The sequence below is a fragment of the Seriola lalandi genome, unplaced genomic scaffold (assembly GCF_002814215.2).
Source record: "Seriola lalandi dorsalis isolate HSWRI2012SDOR001 ecotype SW California unplaced genomic scaffold, Sedor1 jcf7180002054911, whole genome shotgun sequence".
Lineage (NCBI taxonomy): Eukaryota > Metazoa > Chordata > Actinopteri > Carangiformes > Carangidae > Seriola > Seriola lalandi.
Window position 1 is genome coordinate 475,292 of NW_019525463.1, and position 20,019 is coordinate 495,310.

Here is a 20,019-nt window from a genome sequence, read left to right on the forward strand (position 1 = left end):
GTGGGGGGGGTTGCAGCATGTGGCTAATCCCAAGCAGAAGACAGGAGAGCCATTGTTTATCAAGTGATTTGAGTGAATGTGTGTGTGGTTTTAAGAGGGGGGTGTTTGGGGGGGCACTGAACTTGTCTAGGTCTCAACACAACCAGGATAAAGATACTTGCTATGTGATTAAGTGTTTATAAACTGGCCACTAACACGCTGTTTCTCTCTCCTCTCTGTTGAAACGTCTTCCTCTCCCTCCCTCAGGATCAGACAGCTGGACGGCAGCTGAGAGACGCCAGTTCAACAAAGGCATCACTGCATACAAGAAGGACTTCTTCATGGTGCAGAAACAGGTACGCGTGCAGTTTCACAGGGCAGGGACAGCAAAATCAGATGCGTCATGCTGCGACTCAGGCCACCTAGCTGTGCAATCAACAAAACTTCCCAGTTCACACAGTGTGCACATGATAATATCCTGTGGCGGGGGAAAGGGAAATATAGTCACTCTGGAACAATGTGTCCTTCTTGTTTAATCATTTCCAGTGTCGCAATTAATTATTGCTTTTCCACAACAATGCAAAACTATTCAATTTTCTTGTTTGAGTCTCTGTATGCACGTCAGTCACACACCACTTCACCAACAAGTGAATTGTCAACCTGTGGGATCTACTGGGAGATAGATCAGCAACTGATTTCATAATTGATTATTTGTTCCGATCATTTTTGGAGCAGAAGTGCCAAACATTTTTCGATTTCAGCTTTTCAAATGTAAGAGTTTGCGGCTTCTCTTTATTTTTTTTTATTTTTTTTCATATGTTGGTAAAGTCAGTGGTCTGATGATTATATGAAAGAATAAAATAATCTGCAGATGAATCAATAATTGATCAAACTGCAGCCCCAGCTGAAGGAAAGCTTCTCAGATCAAATCAAAAATGTTCCTGCTCCCCAATTGCCAGAAAAATGACTTCATGTGCTCAATAACATGTATTGACAGGGCGTGTGTGTGTGTGTGTGTGTGTGTGTGTGTGTGTGTGTGTGTGTGTTTTGACAGGTGACCACTAAGACGGTGGCGCAGTGTGTGGAGTTTTACTACACGTACAAGAAACATGTCAAGATGGGCCGCAACGGGACGCTGATCTACGGAGAGGCAGAGCCTTTGGAGAGCAGGACCACTGAGGAGGAGATGGACCACAAGGTCAGTTAACAGTGCAGTAACGTGTTTTGTTGCTGATATAAAGACGTAAAGATGGTCATTTTAGAAATTTAAGCTGTCGCAGAGACGATGACGATCCTGACATAAAGCAGGCCAAAGCGCTTCCACGTACCTCTGTCATGGAAACAACCAAATGCAATATGCAAAATAATGATATATTATATATTGAAGAGATTTTCCTGGAAGCTAGAAAAAACTTAATCTAGTTATAAATCCTCACAATGAATGTGACTTTGTTTAACCGCAGGGCGATATGATTAGACATGAAACAACAGCAGCGTTTTATTTAGAAGTGAAACTGCAGAGCGTCAATTCAGAAATATCTATATCTATATTGACCAGCTGAGTCTTCAAATGAACAGCGTGTGAACGGCTGCAGCTCACTCCACCATTTACTAACATTAGATGCAGAGATTTCCTTCAACCATGGAAACATTGCAGGTGCAGTATGCTGGTTGTTATGGAAACTGTGCTACATAAGTACACGGCAGGAAGTTTTAAACATCCTCATCATCTTAATCAATTAACCCCCTTTACTCTGCAGTATTTACTGCGTAGCCTTGAAAAAAAAATACAAATACTTCAAAACCAATGTTCAAAAGAGTTGCAGTGTGAAAGGCAACATGTGTAACACTCCACGACAGAGATGTGTAAATGAGCATGGAGCTGTAAGTTTCTCTCCCAGAGGCTTATGTCTTCAAACTCTACCTCCTCGGGCCAGCAGGGCTCTCACAGACTGGAGCCGCAGCGGGAGGAGGACAGCAGGAAGTGGGAAGGATCAGCTGACAGGAAACAGGATGTCGGCCCCACCAGGGTCACACACGCGCTGCAGTCCACTGAGAACGTGAGTGTGAAATTGATTATTGGCTCTGCATGGGAAATGAACCAGTAGCTGAACAAACAAATAAAACGAGTAGATAAAAGGATTGAACAGGTCTGTTTTATGACATCCACCATCATGTTCCTGTTAATTCATAGATAAGATAAAAAAAAATGTTTTTAGAGAAAAGCGATTTCACCCTGTAACCTATGAGATCATTGATTTGTACTTTTTAACAATGGCCAATTCTGTAGTCTGTCTGTAGACCCTGACACGTATGAAAGAGGCATCTGTTTTTGAAAAGAATGGTATCCATAATGAAATGTCGTTGTCTCCATGTTTACTGAGTCACTGTATTAACCCAAATATAAAACGACCTCCCTGTTTTCCCACAGAGGTTTTTAGAAAAAAGTATTTTTGATGATTTAAAACACTTTCAGACTTCTCATGTTGGGAAAGATTCCCTGAAGTACCGATAGTTTAAGAGTAAAACAGTCTTCATCCTTGAAGCCTTTTCTCTTATAGAAGTGAAACATGAATTACTTCCATCAAAGCTTGATGTGAACCAGGAAATATACTGTATGTTTCCAGTCCCAACTTCGACTCTTTGTTTGGGTTTGAAGGTCACATAAGCCTTTTTTCAGACATGGAATATGTAACATTACTGGATTTATCTACTTGTTAAAGCGATGGCATTTTGTCATCGAGACATTCAGGCGTCTTTTTTTACAGTAATGTTAATGTTAACTATGCTGCCTGTTTAATATTCGATAGTGAACGAGCATTGAATGACAGGAGTCTGGACTCATGTTTAATTCCTGTTTACTCACATGCAGTATGGAAAGCAGCTGGCTGGATGTTCTTTCGTTCATCCATAAGTTTGCATGTAAATTAAAAAAAAAAAGGGGGAGAGACTGTTGGTCAGATTATCGTTATAAGAGGATTTTTAACCTCTTGTGACCCAGTTGATGCATTATGATATGCTGCTTTGCCCTATGAGTGAGAGAGAAAGAGGAGTGACCAAAAAAGCGAGCGTGTGCTGTTTTGCTCTCTCTCACGCTCTCTCTTTCATGGATGACCTGAGCGATGACAGTAAGATGACAAATACATTTTATGTTTTATGTTAAAACAAAATTGTCATCACAAGTAATGCGTCTGAAGTAAATGGCGCGTTCTGTCTGCCTGTCGATCTCCTCCTCGTTATTATTTTTCACACTCTTTGTCTTTTGAGCGCCTTCATTATGACATTCAGTGACAGCAGTAATTCTCGGCTCGGCTCGAGATTATTTGCTCCGTCTGTTTTATGCAGTAAAGATGTCGCAAGATTCTTTTGACTGGCTTTCCTCACATGGCAGCAAAATATGTTTCACAGGCCATCAGAAAGTCCCTCAGCTTGAACTGCGCTCTCTAAGCACTTGATAGGCTGAATAACTCTAAAAGACTCTCTGTAGACTGACTCAACGAAACTGGTAACTGGTGAGCCTACCAAACCTTACGGCTACAAACAAATGCCTGTTATACAAAGACCTCCCACGGTCCTTGGAACATAACCAAATGATCCCGGTGAGAAACCTCAGCTTGCCTCTTCAGACTCCACACTTTGTCCTTTTGAACTCTGCTGGACTTTTCCTGGTGGCTGGTTGTAGCATTTGCTTCCCCCTGCTGGATGTGTTGTGGGGATAACTTGGCTGACATCAGCCCTCTCTGGATTGTGTAACTCCACGATGTCTGTCAGTAAACAATGACTAGACAAGAAACATTTATTCTTCTTATTTACATTTCATTTCATCATTAAGTACACATCAGTTTTTGGGGAAAGTACCAGGCTGCATATGTTGCTGTTTTGTTTAACTGTGTGTCCATATGTTTGTTTACTGGCACATGTTTGCATGCCATTGTAACACTATCCTACATAAAAGGTGATCGTAAAGTAGGTTCAGGCTCATTATTTTCTCTCCTAAATGCCCTCAGCGACTGTGTTAAATTGGAGCTTTCATGTTAACTCCACCTCTCTCTCTTATTGTGTTTGTGTGTGTGTGTGTGTGTGTGTGTGTGTGTGTGTGTGTGTGTGTGTGTGTGTGTGTGTGCAGCCCGGGACCGTCCTGATCATGAAAGGCCAGGACGACACGGGGAGGGACCAGCCGCTGTCTCGGGTCATCCACGCCCCTCATCCACCTCCTCCCAGCTCCAAAGCACGCTACGATGGCAACGCACGCCGGACGAGCCCTTCAACAGGCAACAAAGCCTCAGCCGGGCAGGAGGGAGAGTTCCCCTGCAAGAAATGTGGCAGGTCGGTGATCAGAAATGTCACATCAGTCACCACTGTTGTGTTGGAGACGCCGGTTGGGCTGTGTTTACTTATGCAAAGCTGACAGCAGCAATCAGTTGAGTTACATAAGCAGCCTTAGACTGAACTCTCCAGATATAAAATGCAGAATTTCTGCAGGAAGTATTGCTAATGACATTGCCCACTTGGAATATGTATTAGTAAATACAGGCAAGTGTCTTGTGGTGTCTGTTTGAAAGAATCAAACTGTCCTGTCATGCTTTGATTAAATAACAGCTCGTCCTCTGGCAACACCGGGCCTGTTATTGCCAGCCGTGTCCTAGCAACTGAAACACAGAGTAGACGGGGCACATCACGCCTCTTGTCAATTCAGCTCTACCCAGTGACATGACAAGATCTACTCTCTCTCTCTCTTTGAATACTCACCCTGCTCAAAGTGTGCTCATTATAGAGCGTCCACCACCGCAGAGTCTGAAGAATTATGTTACAGGAAATCCAACCGGGGTTTATCAGTCACTTCCACACTCTGCAAGGTCTAGATATTGCATAAGGATGGAAAAGTTTGTCCCAACACACATGAGTGCACATTTTGTGCAAGTACAGACCCACTGCTGTGTCACATGCTGTGATTTTTATTTTAGAACCAAACTGATAAGTCCATTACTCGGTCGACAGAAATTTTACCATCGAACTCTATCATCGTTTCACGGAAAAACATTTTCTGTTACCAGTCTCTTAAATTTTTTAGATTTTCTCTAATTTATATAAGTGTAAATGAAACTCTTGAAGACAGTTGGTCAGGCAAAATGAGAAATTTAATATATCATCTTGGAAGTTGTACTAGACATTAAGGAGACATTTAATTAAAGAAAATAATCCGCAGGATGTTGAATTGAAAAGTGATAATGGCCTAGTGGACTGTCAGTTACCCAGCCCTTATCTCCATGCATCATACTGAGCCTTCACTTCAATGTTTATGGAGAGGCAAAGAAATATGTAAGAACCATTCACACACGGTGTTGAACAATATGCAAAATAATATCCATACAATACATATAATGATTTTACAGAACTGGTCAGTTATCATGGTGACAGTTTGTCTTCCGTTGCAGCAATTGTAAAGTAAACAGGAATGTGTGCTGGCATCCATTTGATTGGCCACCGCAGCGTGACGTGGTGGCAAAGGTTAAGCTGAGTTTAACTTTTATAACAAGTACCCTGTGCCCCCTCCCCACCCCCCACGTTGGCACCTCCGCTGTATCACCTCATTTAAATGAATGAGGGGGGATGGGTTTTTATTTCAGGCAGTGCTAATGTCAGCCTGAGTGCAGCCTTAGTCCTGCTGCTTGCTCTCCTGCACAGGTTGAAGTTGTGTGTAGGTATGCTGGAAAATTCATCAGGTGACCAAACTACATCAGCTAATAATAATGATTCAGATTTGCCTTTTGCTTTCTCTTTTTATTAATTTATTTTCCTACAGTGCTCTTATTGAAAACCTTTTAGAGAAAAGACCTCTCTGACCTCCTCTGTCCTCCTCCTGCAGGGTTTTCTACAAGGTGAAGAGCCGCAGCGCCCACATGAAGAGCCACGCCGAGCAGGAGAAGAAGGCGGCAGCGCTGCGTCAGAAAGAGGCCGAGGAACGCGCGGCGGCGAAAGCAGCAGCCGAGGCCGCCGCCATCCTGGCTGCACGGCAGCAGAACGGGACGCGGCAGGCGAGCGGGGACAGCACCAACGACGACTCGTCAGACAGGGAGGACGAGGACGATGAGGACTGGCAGTGAGAGAAAGGCTGCACCCTCTGATCGTGGGGTGGTTTGTTCTCTGGGATGGGAGGAGGAACTTTTTTTTTTTTTTTTTTTTAAAAGATGAAGAATCCCTCCTGTGAACTCTCTGTACATTTTGTGGATCAAGAAGACTTCCGTTGCTTGGCACATTCAGGGACAGATTTACTCCTGTGTATGTGTTTGAGTGTGAATGTGTGGACTGAGTGAGAGCGCGTGTGTGTGTGTGTGTGTGTGTGTGTGTGTGCGTGCGTGCGTGTGTGCGTGCGTGTGTGCGTGCGTGCGTGTTAACTCACCAACGCCCCTTTACTCTGCTTGAAAAGCTTTTCAGGAGTTACCTCTCTTGGTCACAGGGCTCGGTCAAATCAAAGCCATGCCGCTCCTCTCGGCGCTGTCCTGCCCTCCACACCAGGCCGCGGCCTTCCTCAGCACTTTGAGTCTCGCCCTGCTTCGTTTGTCAGGCGTGGAACTTGCTGGACCCTCTTTTTTTTCTCTCTCTCTCTCTCTCTCTCTCAATGAGCCACAGCACGCGCTTGCTTAAGCTGCGTCCCAACTCTCCGTCATCGGATGAAGTTTTTTGACGAAGTGAACGCTGAAATCTGACAGCTGGGAGGAGGGGGGGTGGGGGTGGGGGTGGTGGTGGCGAGTAACAAACGGAGGGTCGTGAAGATGGACAGATGGGTGGATGGCCTTTGTAAACTGTTGCCTCTGTTTCGCCGCTCTTCTGCATTCAAGGCTGCCAAAAGCTTTCTCAGACGCATGATGTGCACCAAATGGGTTCCCTCCCTCTGTGTGCGTTGTTCATTTGGGCTTCAGTTCTGTGAATCTCCCCTTCAGCCCTCGTCACTTTTTCTAGTTCAGTTTGTTCCTCACTGTTGATGCCTTGGATGTTTTAATGCTTTTTATCTTGAAATGACAATCAATTTTACACTGTTGTTGTTTTTTTATATGATATATATATATACAGGTAAACGTTACTTTTTCTGCCTGTGTAGCTATATATGGCTATTGTTGTTGTTTTTGTGAATATTCTTGTTGATGATTATTAATATTATTATTATTATTATATCCTGGTTTTGGCTGCAATTTAATTGAGCGCTTTTTTCCGTACTTGTCCATAGCTTTTTCTTTCTTTTTTTTTTCTTTTTTCTTTTTTTTTTAATTTAAACAAAAAACAAAAATAATGCTACTTGCTGCCTGTTTATAACTGTGAGATTTTTTTTTTTGGAAGCCAGACATGAAGAAAAGGCAGAAACGTATGTGCAATAGAACAAGTAGATCCCCCGTTACCAGAGTGTCCAAGTCTCCCCCTCCCTCCCCCCTCCTATCTATGTCACGCTTGCGCCCGGCTGCTGTGGATGCCTCGCTGTCAACCCTTTAACTGATAGGAGGCTCTGACTCCGCAGGTCTCTATAGATACACAGAAAAGCGGGAAAGACGACAAACAGCACAAACTAATTCAAGGCACACTTATAAATATCCATGTTCCTGGCACAGCCAGAGCCAGAGTTGACTTTTTATTCTTGATAATAAATTACTGATACAAAATGGCATTAAGAAATGCAAAAACATTGTTCGATGCAAAACAAATTCAACTCAAATTTTTCTAGTTTTTACAGGAGGTTTTGAACTTACATTACATGTCCCATTTACTCCTCTTAGACTGGTATTTTCTTTGTTTACTATTTCAGATTTACCTCAGACTGTAAATTATTGATCATCAACAAACAAGGATTGAGAGAGGAAGAAGCATTCTTTACTGCAAACCACACTTAACTCAAATTTCCCTGTTTTTAACAGGGAATTCAAAGTTTTTACAGGAGGTTTTGAACTTACATTTGGTCCTGTCCCGGCCTTTCAGTCCGAGATCTACACTTTAACCACAGACTGTTATTAATTGTTAAAAAAAAAAAAAAAAAAAAAAAAAAAAAATTACTGTTACAAACAGGCACTAAGAGAAACTTTACTGTAAACCATACTTAACCCAGATTTGACTGGTTTTTCTATGGGATTCTGAATGGGACATGAGACTTAAATTTTTTCTTTGCTTTTAGAATCAGATATCAACATATAAAATGTGATCAGTTGAGTTTACTTTGTACACTTGCCACAAAGTGTAAATCTTTGTCAGTTATTATTTACTGTCATTAACAAACAGACGTTAAGAGGCAGGATCATTCTTTTCTGCAAACCATACTTACTCAGCTTTTTTTTTTATTTATTATTATTATTTTTTTTTTTTTTTTTTAATACAGATTCTTCCATTATCAGATTAATTTGCTTGGTGTCTCTTAAATTGAGATCCTTTAAGCCAGAGAGATGAATGATATTGATTTTCTCTTTTGCCGGCATGCAAGAGTGTCTGAAACTGCCTTTAGGTCGTTGTGACACTGACACACTCCGATGAAACCTTGACTTTGTGGGTCACCAGTTACTGAAGGGCTGCCTGACACAGCTCATGTATGAGTAAGGGGAAACTATAGAATAATTGAATGAGAAAATGTGCAATTAGTAACATTGAAATGTTAAATTGAATTGTCTGCCAAAGTATGGTGGTGGTTTGGAAAGAATTTATAGTATCAAAAGTTCTCGGCTGTTATTAAAGGCCAATATCAGCTCCATATTATCATCAGTCTAACCGTACAATGTGTATCTATGGTTGCCTTTTGTTCTGTTTACCTTGTTGCTGATAGCAGGCACTGAATTGGACTATGGAAACAGCATGTTTTGATCTATCTCTCTCTACATATCTCTATGTTAAGCCCTTCGGCCCAGAGCCAGCTTCTGTTGCCGTAGCAACAAATGGGTTAAAGGGTTATTTTCCTTTAAAGGACAAACCACAGTGGGGAGTTGGGGGAGAAACAGCTCCAATTACCAGTTACTCCACAAGTTAAACCTGGGTCTATGCACAGACTGTGTGTATGTGTAAGTGTGTGTGTTTTGGTGAGTGGACATACTGTTTAAAGTGTGTGTGTGGATGAGTGCTTTGAGATCTAATGTTTAACTGTATGCCAGTCAGTGGAAAAAAAAAAAACAAAAAAAAAACAAGATTTGCAGACTGTTCACATGTTTGGTATGTTAATTTATATTTCCTTTTTATTTGGGCTTTTCTTGAGGTTCTCTTGAGGGGAAGTTGTCATGAAAAAGGGTTTTCAAGCTGTTTAAAAAGCAGAATTATGGTTGACACCGAGGCCACGACTCACACACAGCTGTAAACTTTCCTCATTTCATCCAGTTGGTTAAAGGAATTTTGGGGGTAAAAAGGTTTATTTAGCTAAAGATTAGAAAATATATATGAATGAAATTCTATGTTTGCATACTTTTTATGCTATTTTCATATGGGGTTCACACTAATGAAAACAGAAAGGAATCTCAAGTGCTTTTTACTACAGTGTAACTTATTTGTTTCGATTTGATTTTTACCACCTGTGTTTTTAGTAATGATTCATGAAGCACTGTATATTAAAGTTTTAAAATATTCAGCAAACTTTTAAATGTGTCATTTTCTTCCTTTCTGTGATCCAACTCTATTCCAAACATGAATGAAATTGACAGTGTTGTTGTTGTTGTTGTCGATGCCATTTCAGCGCAGGGCTCGTTCAAGTTGCACAAGGGGGCAGCATTGTTGCAGCTATTCATGCAGTGGAGTACCTACAAAGAGCAGAGGGGGGGCGCTGTTGCAACACCCACCAAGCTGTGATGTGCTCTGCTGCATGGAAGTGTCTCATGGTTCTGACAGCTTCATATTCAGATGTGGTTTGTTTAATGGAGACCTCATCTAAGTCTGGCATTCATACAGTGGTTTGATGTGTCAAAGGTGTCAAGTGAAATTTATTCATTCGGCACAAAAATCACAAGATTGTCTCAGAGAGCTTCACAGGCTGTACAACATACTTTGAGTCTCTCTGTTACTGTACTTTTTAATCCTTTCTGTAATTTTTAAGTTCACAATGTTAATAAAACAATAATCAAAATTTCTGTTGTGCCACTGTTAGCCAGCCAGCTAATTTTCTTTCTCTGTCTTTGTTGTACGTATGTCGTGACCTTTTAGACAGCACTGCTGGCAAAAGATCAACAATAACAATAAAGATGGGAAAAAAACGGCTATAGATAAGAGTTAGATAAAGTAAAGCACAGTTATTATACACCCATTATATTGGATTACATCGCAAACTGGAGCTGCAACAGAGAAAAGTACATCTTGTTCCCTGGTTGAGACCCTGTAACTTTGCTCTTTTTTGCCCAAAACAAGTTGTACTGTACAATAATCTACTGTATAACTGGGTGATACTTCAACATTATGATTTATTGGAGCTGTATCATGAAGATATAATCACATCATGTTACCGATCTGCAGCAACAAGCAGGTTGTAGTTGAAATTAAAAAAACTGAAGTTCTTGTTTTGCATGATGAGTTGAGTTTAAAACACAGGTTACTGAACGTAAAGTTGGCTATTTAATGGGATTTTATGTTTTATTATGGTATATGCAGTAAAGGACTTTGTCTTCTGTCCAGGTTATACAATTAACATCTGCCACAAAAAAAGGTTTCTTTCCTAAAACAGTTTTTTATAATCATTCATCCAGAAGAATGAAGGACATTTTACCAACAAAAGTATAGCCCTTAAATGATCATACAAGAAAACTCTCACCCAATCACAAAATCTGTAAACCATCCTGTTTCTTTAGCTTATAGTGTACCTGAAAGCAATTTAATGTTTATTTCTACCTCACATGATGCTCTGCATTGTTATTGTTCTTCATAGGATAATCTGTTCCAAACATTATTCAGTTTATTGCATCTGTTTTTCTTTTTATTCAGACCTGTTGTTGTTCTCCCTGGTGTGTTTTTGCTTCCTTGCTAAACAAAAAACAGCAGAAAAATGTAAAGATACAGGCTACAGGCAAGATACAGGAGCCATGTCTTAGCGTATATGACTGTGACCGTGTAGGATGGTTAGGATCTGACACTGAAGATAAAAAGATGAGGGGAATTGCCAACTCCCACTAGCTAGCACCAGGGCGAGCAGCAGGGCAGTCCGGGAAAGGCAAACAAGAACAGCATGCGGCTCAGATGTGTCCTTGTGTACTCTTTTTGCCTGTTCCAACCCGTGGGAGGAGGAAGAGGAGGAGGAGGAGGAGGAGGAGGAGGAGGACAAATAGGAGGGATGAGAATCGAAAATGGGAGGAAAAAGGCATCTTAACTTTATCTGACTATCTTACAGCTGGAGAAAATTAGAGATCAGAGTGAGGGATTAGAAGACTTCAGTGGGAAACACTCAATCACAAAATTGCACGAAAGCTCATTCGTATCCATCTCAGTGTCATTTGACTTTGGAAAAACTGCATTTATCTTTTACATTTAAAAACACACTCTTGAGAAATTCCTCCAAATTAATGATAACTTATATGCGCGCTGGTACTGCAGAGCATCCATCAAATAGTCAGAGAGACCACAGGTTATTTATCATGTCCCTCATGCAATCAGAGAGTCTCCAGTTCCTCCTCAACGCTTTGCACATGTCCAAAGAGAGCCTGGCGAACGTGGCCAGGTGCTCTCCCGCTGTGTGTGTGTGGGAGTTAGAGAGAGGAAATTAATGGGGGGATTTTTTCTTTTTTTTCTTTTTTTTTTTTTTGCCCTTACTCTCAAACACTCATCAGTTCCATCATTATGCTCAAGCCCAGTATGATACTGTATGTTCCTGGCCATCAGAGTTGAGTCAGCAGGAGCCTGTGGCCAATATCCTGCCAAAGCCTGGATGGATCTGCCATAGCAAGTGTGAGATGTCTGTGAAATATAGCAGCTAAAATCTGTAAGATGTTTCCAGCTATGGTAAGGCTAAAACTAAGGACTCTCTCCGGTTAATTTATTGAGCATTTTATAGATTTTAAATGTCAGAAAATATTGAACAATACCTTGGACATTTTCCATAGGCTTCACTGAGGATATCTTGTTTTCTAAGGTGATTCCCAGACACTGGAGTGATTTTGTAATTAGAAAACAATTAGTTCCAAATTAAATACTGGGTTTAGACACTTTCAAAACGATTGTTGCTACTTATCCCGTTTTAAAATCTTTATTTAAAACAGAATTAACAGAGTAAACCTTCGAAATAGTTGTTGATTAATTTTCTAATGATCCACCAATTGCTTCAACGCAAGGTCCAACTCAGAAATACCGGAGTTGTACACGTTTCTTTTAGACACAGGGGGAGGAGGGTACAAAGTATGTGAAACAGACTAAACTAATGTTGGTGTTCACAGTTTAATTGCACTCTAATAGGGCGGCCCTTGTTATTGAAGCCGCTAGAAGCCTAATTAGAAGTGAGGCATGTTTGCCAGATTCTTAGCCTTTGGCTCAAACTGGGGAAAAAACATGATTGATGCACCGAAATGTTTTTTTTTTCTGTCTTTTTTTTTTTTTGGAGACCCAGGCTGAGGCTCTAAGGCCTGGCTACCTCATTATCTACCCCAGCACAGAGGCTTCCTCCTGGGCTTGGAGTTGCTGATGAATCCCCACTCTGTGTGTGTTTACAGGGAGCTGGCTGCCATACAAATGTTCATGGAAGCAGCTCCTCTTTTCTGCACACACACACACACACACACACACACACACACACACACACACACACACTGGCTCCATATTAGCAATTACAACGCCAGAGGGCCTATTTATACACATCTGCTGAGATGGGGCGCTGCAGTGGAAACAGATACATCCAGCAGCTCTAATCAACTGCAGAACAATCCTGGTGAATGAGATGAGAGGGAGGGAAGAAGGAGGTAGGGGGTAATGTAAAGGGGGAAGTAGGATGAGGGGGGATTTATGGAGGGTGGAAAGACAAAAACAAGGGAGGCAGCAGGTAAAGGAAAGGAGAGAGTAGGGGTGGGAAGGAATCAAGGAGTGGAACAGGGAGGGATTGTGAACTGAGGGAGTATCGAGGCAGCCATGCATATTCAGTGATGGAAATGAGGACCAGATTCTGCTCAGTAACCATTACAGTTCTCATCCCTCCGACGCCTGAATGGTCATCCAGCACAAATGAAACTCTGCTGGAGCCTCTGGATTGAAACGTTCAGGTTACTTTATCTGTTACTTTGGGCATTTTAAAAAAAAATATATATATATATTTTTACTATAATAATAACGTGTGCTGTTGGAGGTGGGGTCACGTGACTGCTGGGCTGGAGAGCAGCAGGAGAACAGGTGTGCTAACTGGGCAGCTCACACAGGTGCCTCGGATGTTCTTTGTTCTTTGCCCTTTAGCTGAGCTGCTCCCTCTGTCCGTTCACCTTTGTTCCTGAGTGCGTTTATTTCATTATATTTTCTCACCTCATGTTTATTTTGTTGTTAAGTAGTACATCTTATCTCTTTGGTTCGTTCTCACGTGATTATGTATTCAAAGTTAGAATGTATTGATGTATTGATTTTTGATTCAGAATTGTTCATTGTTGTTGCTTTAGTTAAGATAATATGATAAAAATTTGACCTGTATAACCACTCTGCTGTAACTACTCACACCTGACCGAGCGCAAGCAAAAGATTAAATACTTTGTAATGGAACCTGCTGACTGCTTCTCCTGCTTTGCTCATTTCATCAAGTCCAGTGTAATCCTGGAACGCATACGTGTGGAAAATTACATTTTCATTTTCAAGTTTACAAGATCATTTGAATAAGATCCCCCAGTAGGCTTCCATAATGATTTTAATATTAATAGTTTTAGCCTGTTGTTTTTGTGCAACAGATGCTTTGAGGATGGAACACTATCATAATCGTGGATTGTGCATTTAAAGGAGAACAAAATCCTTTTTAAGAATTCACATTTCTTATTCATGTGCCCCAGAACAGATATTTGTGAACATGTAGCACTCTCCTCTAAAGTAAGAAACCAAAGTGAGAGCCTTAAAATGTGTAATGTCATCCCAGTTTCCCCTATAACAGTTAATGGGGCTTTGATGCTGTGAGACCATAAAATGTTTGTGTAGTTTCTTACACCAAAATGAGTCTTTTATATCTTAAACCATATGTCCAATTTAAAATATGGATGCGACCTGTTAGGAGGTACACTACACAGCTACTGTAGATTATGGGGTTAGTGACGCATTTCTCCCAGTGGCTCAAAGTAATTTCAGCTTTATGACTTCAGTAGCCTGACTGATGAAAACAAGCCTTTGGCTTTTTTATAATATGACATTTGTAAGTCTAAACTTCCAGAGTCTGTTTTTCTACTGTATTAGTTCATCATTTGCACTCATTAGCTCTTAATGTGGGGGGTTCAATTAAAAAGTGCATTCAACATTTTCATTAGTCACTTATGACATTATGATATCACATGATATTTTAATGGAATACACATGTTGACACAGAACAAAGTCAGTGCCCTTGTGTCGTCTGTGGAGGATCTGAGGACTCTGTGATTTCAGGACAGATCATATAGACTTTACTGTCCTTGGGGACAGGAATAACATATGTGACATTTAAGCCTTTTATCTAGTCAAAATTGCTTTCAAATGAATGAACTGTATGTTTATGAATGATGTGATCATTATTTATTAGTATCTTGAACTTCATGCACAGCTGCTGTAGGACTTTTAGCTCCACTTCCCGCTGCAGTTCATGGGTTTTAGCTGAAGGTTATGAACTTTGAATGTTCCTTTATGGATTTTGTGTCACTTGCAGCTGAACTTCATGTTTGCTGGTTCACTCTTTCCTTTCCTGTGTGTCCATGAGACAAAGAGGCAAAACTAGTCGCAAAACCGTGATTGTCTACCCAGTCTCAGCTGAGTCATGTGAATAACAGCATAAGAAAAGTAAACTGTGCAACCATGGATGTAAACTGTGCAACCATGGATGTAGGCCTACTGTAAGACATGTTAGGTTTAAGTGGGGAACAAACAGACACCTGTACCAGACGGTTGAACAGGAAGGGGAGGGGGAAACACCGAGCAGAGGTGAGTTCTCTACTCTTTGCACTCTGCCCTCATATGGGGATTGGTCAGTGTTGGCGCCATTACGGGTTTAAATACGGACGACAAAAGAAAAAACATGATGGCGTCAGTGAACCTCTCATGGCTCAGTGTGCAGTCTGCGGTCAGTAAATAAAAGAGTCGGATCGCCTCCTCTTCATCACACCGCTCTCCAGGAACCCGCGTCCTCTTACATCCTGTTTGCAAAAAAAAAAAAAAAAACTACCTGGTACCGCAGGTAAGTCCAGTTTTAAAGTTTGCTCTCAGAGATCTTATTTGATGGGGAAGATGTCTCACTGCTATGGTAAAATCACAGGGTAAACGATGGGTTGAGTGGAACTGAAACACTCATTGTTTGGGAAAAGCGTGACTCAGCACAAAGTTGAGACACCGAATAAATTGAACTGAATTTTTGTTGTCGCGTGAACCAAGTCATATTTTTTTGTTGCATGATTTTGGTGTTGAGGTAAAATATTACATAGACTGTGAAATAAGTGCTTTTGTCAACACAGCAGAAAACCCAGTGCTCAAAGTTCCCACACAGTGTGTAACGTTAAAACCTGGATCTGATTGGACAAGTGAATCAACAAGAAAAGTACAAGCAGGATCTGCTGATGAAGGCAACAGAACCACCTGCCCTCTGATTGGACTCTGCTTTGAGATTGGACTGGAAACTACAACTAAATTAACTATTTTAGTGAGGTTGTATTTGCCACTAAACGGTGCCAGCTAGAATTAGGCGTACGGCGAAATAGGTTCTCATTTTCATTGGCACCAGTAAATACCACTTAAACCACAACCAAGTACTGTAACGTCTTGCACGTCTCCATTCAATGGGACAACAACATATGCAAAGCGTTAACAGCGTTCAGGGTGCAGCATCGGCATCAGCTCACAAACGTCAACATACATTTACACTTAGCACAAGTAGGACAATGAAACTAGGCAATACCCCTAAGCTGGCATTTTTCATTATACAAGTTGAACTGCGGAAGAATTATACTTCATGCACAGACCATTACTGCCTATGTAAAGCAAAAAAACTTGTCTGACATTTCTATTAAGAATTAGTAATGATTATTTATTGAACCATTTTAAAGACTGTTTGTTTTTATTTTAAGTGAGTGAATGTAAACAAAGTAAACGCTTGATTTCCTGTCCATGTCTCTTTCACGCTCTGAAATCACACTAACAGGTTTAAGAGCTCGAAGAGAAGAGTGGAAACGGCACAGACTAAAGATTATTTTCTCAAACACACTTCATAATTTTTAAGTGGTCTACTATGAAAAGTCCAATCTTGTAGGGAAGACAGATGTTCAGTAATAGCAGAGGCATGCGTGTGTGTCCATATTAAAACCGACAGGCCTGATTTTTATGACTTTCACGGCTTCACACATCTGATACAGTTTTCCAGTCTTCATGGTTACACTCAAGGCTGTGAAATACTCTTTAGTATTTCTCCAGTTGTGTTGTGTTCTCTCGCTTATTGTCTGTTTTACTGAGAGGAGCATGAGAAATATCCTGTAATAAAAGAAGATCAGGAAGGCCAGACGTGCGGTGGTAGTGAGAGTGAGATCTTTTACAAGACGTCATGAATCTGCTGCCTCAAAACTGACGTCTCAAGTATAAGCAGTGGTGAAAATACATTACATACATATTTACTTAAGTACAAATTAGAGTCACTGGACAAAATCTTGACTAGAGCAGTAAAACATTTCCCACAAATCAATGCATCAAACGTCAGTCTGGTATTGAATACTTGATCCTTACTGGGTATTTTTCAGTCTTGCTAATGGCGTTGCTCACGTTGGTCCTGAAATATCTGAACAACTGCTAAATGGATTGCCAATGATATTAAATACATTCATTTCCCCCAGATGATGAATCCCAGTGACTAGCACCAGCACTCTGCTTTATGATCAAACACCTGCCAAACTAATAACATAATAATCATCCTCTGACGCACTAGTTGTTTAGTGCTAATCATAAACATACCTACAACTTTTATTACTGTTATTGATATATTCACATTGTAATTGTGAGGATGAAAATGTGAATTGTTTGCACATTGCGCCTGGATTGCGTTACAGCTGTCACACACGTTCGTGGGAGTTTGAGCCCAGTTCATGACAACAGGGTGATATGTAATGTTTCCAGCCCATTCATCACAGTGCGGACTGGGAGGTGATGCAGTGTTCACATTGCTCTCCACTACAGTGTCTTTTGTCATACCACCACTAGGAGACACCAAAGTCAGAAAGCTGCCGACCCTACACATACAGCAGGAGCTCTAAAAAAGTCGTTGATTATGGAAATTTTGGAAGTTTAAGCCTGTTTATTTATTCTTTGTAATTAGTTTATATTTTATTTATTTTTTGTCTGATTAATGTGATTTTTAATATTAAAATGGCAAATTATTTTTATTGGTTTGCTTAGCCACTCTTTACTTGGGATTGATTATATTTCCCCTCACGCCCTGTCAACTAATCTGCACTATTTACAACCTAACGGGCACACCCTTCCTCTCTATTCCAGATAATTGATTTATAACCTGACTTGAGGAGTCATGCCCACCCATGTCTGCATGTATGCATGAGTTATGAAGGCCGTCGGATGCTTCTACACTTATTTTCCAGCCCTTAATAGGTTTATTGGTCTAATTTTACAGCTTCATGACTGAGGGCCTCTGATTCATGCTGACACAGCAGGTCTTCACTGGCAAATTACTCTGGCTTCCCTCTCTTCCTGCTCGACAGAAAAAGAAAAAAAAAAAACACTGGTAACGCTTCACTTTGAGTGCAGTGTACGTCAACATAAGTGCTTTATAAATGTGCTTACCGCCTGCATCATGCTTTCATTATGATCGCGACAGGAAACGATCCTCAGTTTAATGCATAAGGCTTCAACACCATGAATGGAGTGTGTCCTGTGAGACCGTGTCTGCTCCTTCTTCTTGTGTTTGTTGTGTTTTTAATCGAAACATTTCTGGTGCATTTACAGTGTGACCACTATAATAACGGTCACATCTTAAGCACCGGGACTCCTTATGAACACTTGACTAATGCCGCAGGTTTCACACAAACATCTGGATGTGTCGCCATGACTACAGAGATGCAGTATTTCTTGTGCAAAAAAATCTGAGTGAGAAAGAGAGAGAGATATTTGAATACCAAAATGAGAACTATAATTATCCGAGGAGGAATCTCAACACACTCCACCAGACCATGTCAAAACACTGACTATTCTGCTCCTCTTAAAAACCCAGTGCATTCTTACCCTTCTCTCATGCAGATATGAGGCTGAATCTTACTTTATTTATCAACTTCTTTCTTTATTATATTTTTCTCATGCCCACTACAACACACACTGAGGTGTAAAATAGATGGATCTTTTTGGTTGTTTTAAAAATGCATTTGTTCATCATATAAAAAACATTATAGCAAAGACCGAAAATGTGTAGGCTGAAGCCATTGCTTGTAAAGCCGACCTCTCTGACAACACAAAGTTTACAAAATGTATGAGCAAGCTGTTTTTGTTTTGCATTTCGCAGTCAGTTTTGAGAAGAAGCTGAAAAATGCTTCTCTGCCAAACATCCCCTGCATGTTTTCATCAGTTGCCTCAGTGTCTGTGGCCTCGGTCGAGATTTTCCTGTGACACTGAGCGTCTTTGTTGCAGAGAAGGGTGACAGCCAGACGGACGGGCACACTGGCTGTCTGTTGGGGCTTGTTTGTGTCTGTTGCCATAGCAACTGTCAGGCTGCGATGGCAGAGGCTCGGTGGAAGCGGCGGCTGCTACGTGATTCATGGACTGAGGGCGGCCGAGCAGAGCAAAGGTTTGGCAGCCGAGCTGAAAAGGAACCAGAGAGGAAGCATCTGGTGGATCTGCATAGACTCATGCTGGCCTCAGCTGCTCCAGCTGCTACCCACAATGCACCAGCATGAGCCGGGTTCAGGTTTTAAATCCTCTAAACCTGTGCATTGTTAGAATATATTCACCTGCCAAATGAAACATGACTTAAACTGAGAATGAAAGTGGATTCTTGAGTTTAGGAACAGTCTTACAACAAGGTCCATTTAGTAGTTGTTCAGGAGCTTTCAACTGTACGACACAATCTTCCTCAGCAGACGGCGTTTGTCCAGTTGTCACAATACCATATATGTTAAAACTGTGATTTAACAGCGCATCTTGGGAAATTATACTTGCACTCTTCATCTGTTGTTGTATTTAAATGCACCAATGTGATTTATTTGTTGGTTTAATTTGTACTGATGGATTCTATTGTTCAGTTTCATGATTGTAAAATCTTAGGACCATGCTGCAAATAAGTGTTCTCACTTTAACTCACTTTATCCCTCGGATTGGTTTGTTTTAGGAGATCTGTAAATCATATTAAAAGCAGCGAGTACATTTCTGTGTTGGTTTTAAAGTGGAGAGAACAGCTACTAAATCGATCATGAGGTGGTTGCTATGTCGTCTTCTGTTTCCAAAGGCTAGAGTTCAATCTTAGTTTTTAAGCCCAAATCCTTAAAGTGCTCAGAAAAATGGTGACTTGACTGTCTATACCTGAACCTGAGAACTGAACAAACTTCTCCTGCAGATGAAGACTGTGAGATGTGTTGAAAAGCTCTGAGAACAGTTACTAAATGGACCTTCAAATCAGATTATTTTGTCAACTCCTGTTCTCACTATCAAGAATGGACTGCAACCCTTAATATTAGCCAGTTTTTATGAGTTAATCACGTTTTGTTTGTAAATAATCATTAGTAAATATCTGCAGCAATTAAAATGCATGACAGCAGGGAATCCATTTGCTGAGGAAGACCATGAGACATGACTGAAAGCTCCAGAACCTAGACCTTATGTTGAGATTATTTTACCAATAACTATGACTGTGTGCTGCTTATGGTCAGATGAAAATCTTGTGACTTTTATGAGTTAGAAAAATTTTCATGTCTGTTGAGGACTTTT

General features: G+C 40.8%; 1 protein-coding gene across 4 annotated transcripts in view; it reads left to right on the forward strand.

Annotated features, from left to right (window-relative positions):
• mideasb (mitotic deacetylase associated SANT domain protein b) overlaps window positions 1-9,570 on the forward strand; it is a 28,349-nt gene extending 18,779 nt beyond the window's left edge. For 3 of the 4 annotated variants that reach the window (XM_087169735.1, XM_087169736.1, XM_087169734.1), the window contains exons 9-13: window positions 247-335; window positions 1,034-1,177; window positions 1,917-2,039; window positions 4,106-4,305; window positions 5,846-9,570. In XM_087169735.1, the coding sequence (XP_087025861.1) occupies window positions 247-335; window positions 1,034-1,177; window positions 1,917-2,039; window positions 4,106-4,305; window positions 5,846-6,083 (794 nt within the window). In that variant the 3' untranslated portion in view covers window positions 6,084-9,570. The remainder of the gene's footprint in view (window positions 1-246; window positions 336-1,033; window positions 1,178-1,916; window positions 2,040-4,105; window positions 4,306-5,845) is intronic. The other variant, XM_023430766.2, reaches the window with a different exon arrangement.
• Window positions 9,571-20,019: the final 10,449 nt, after the last annotated feature.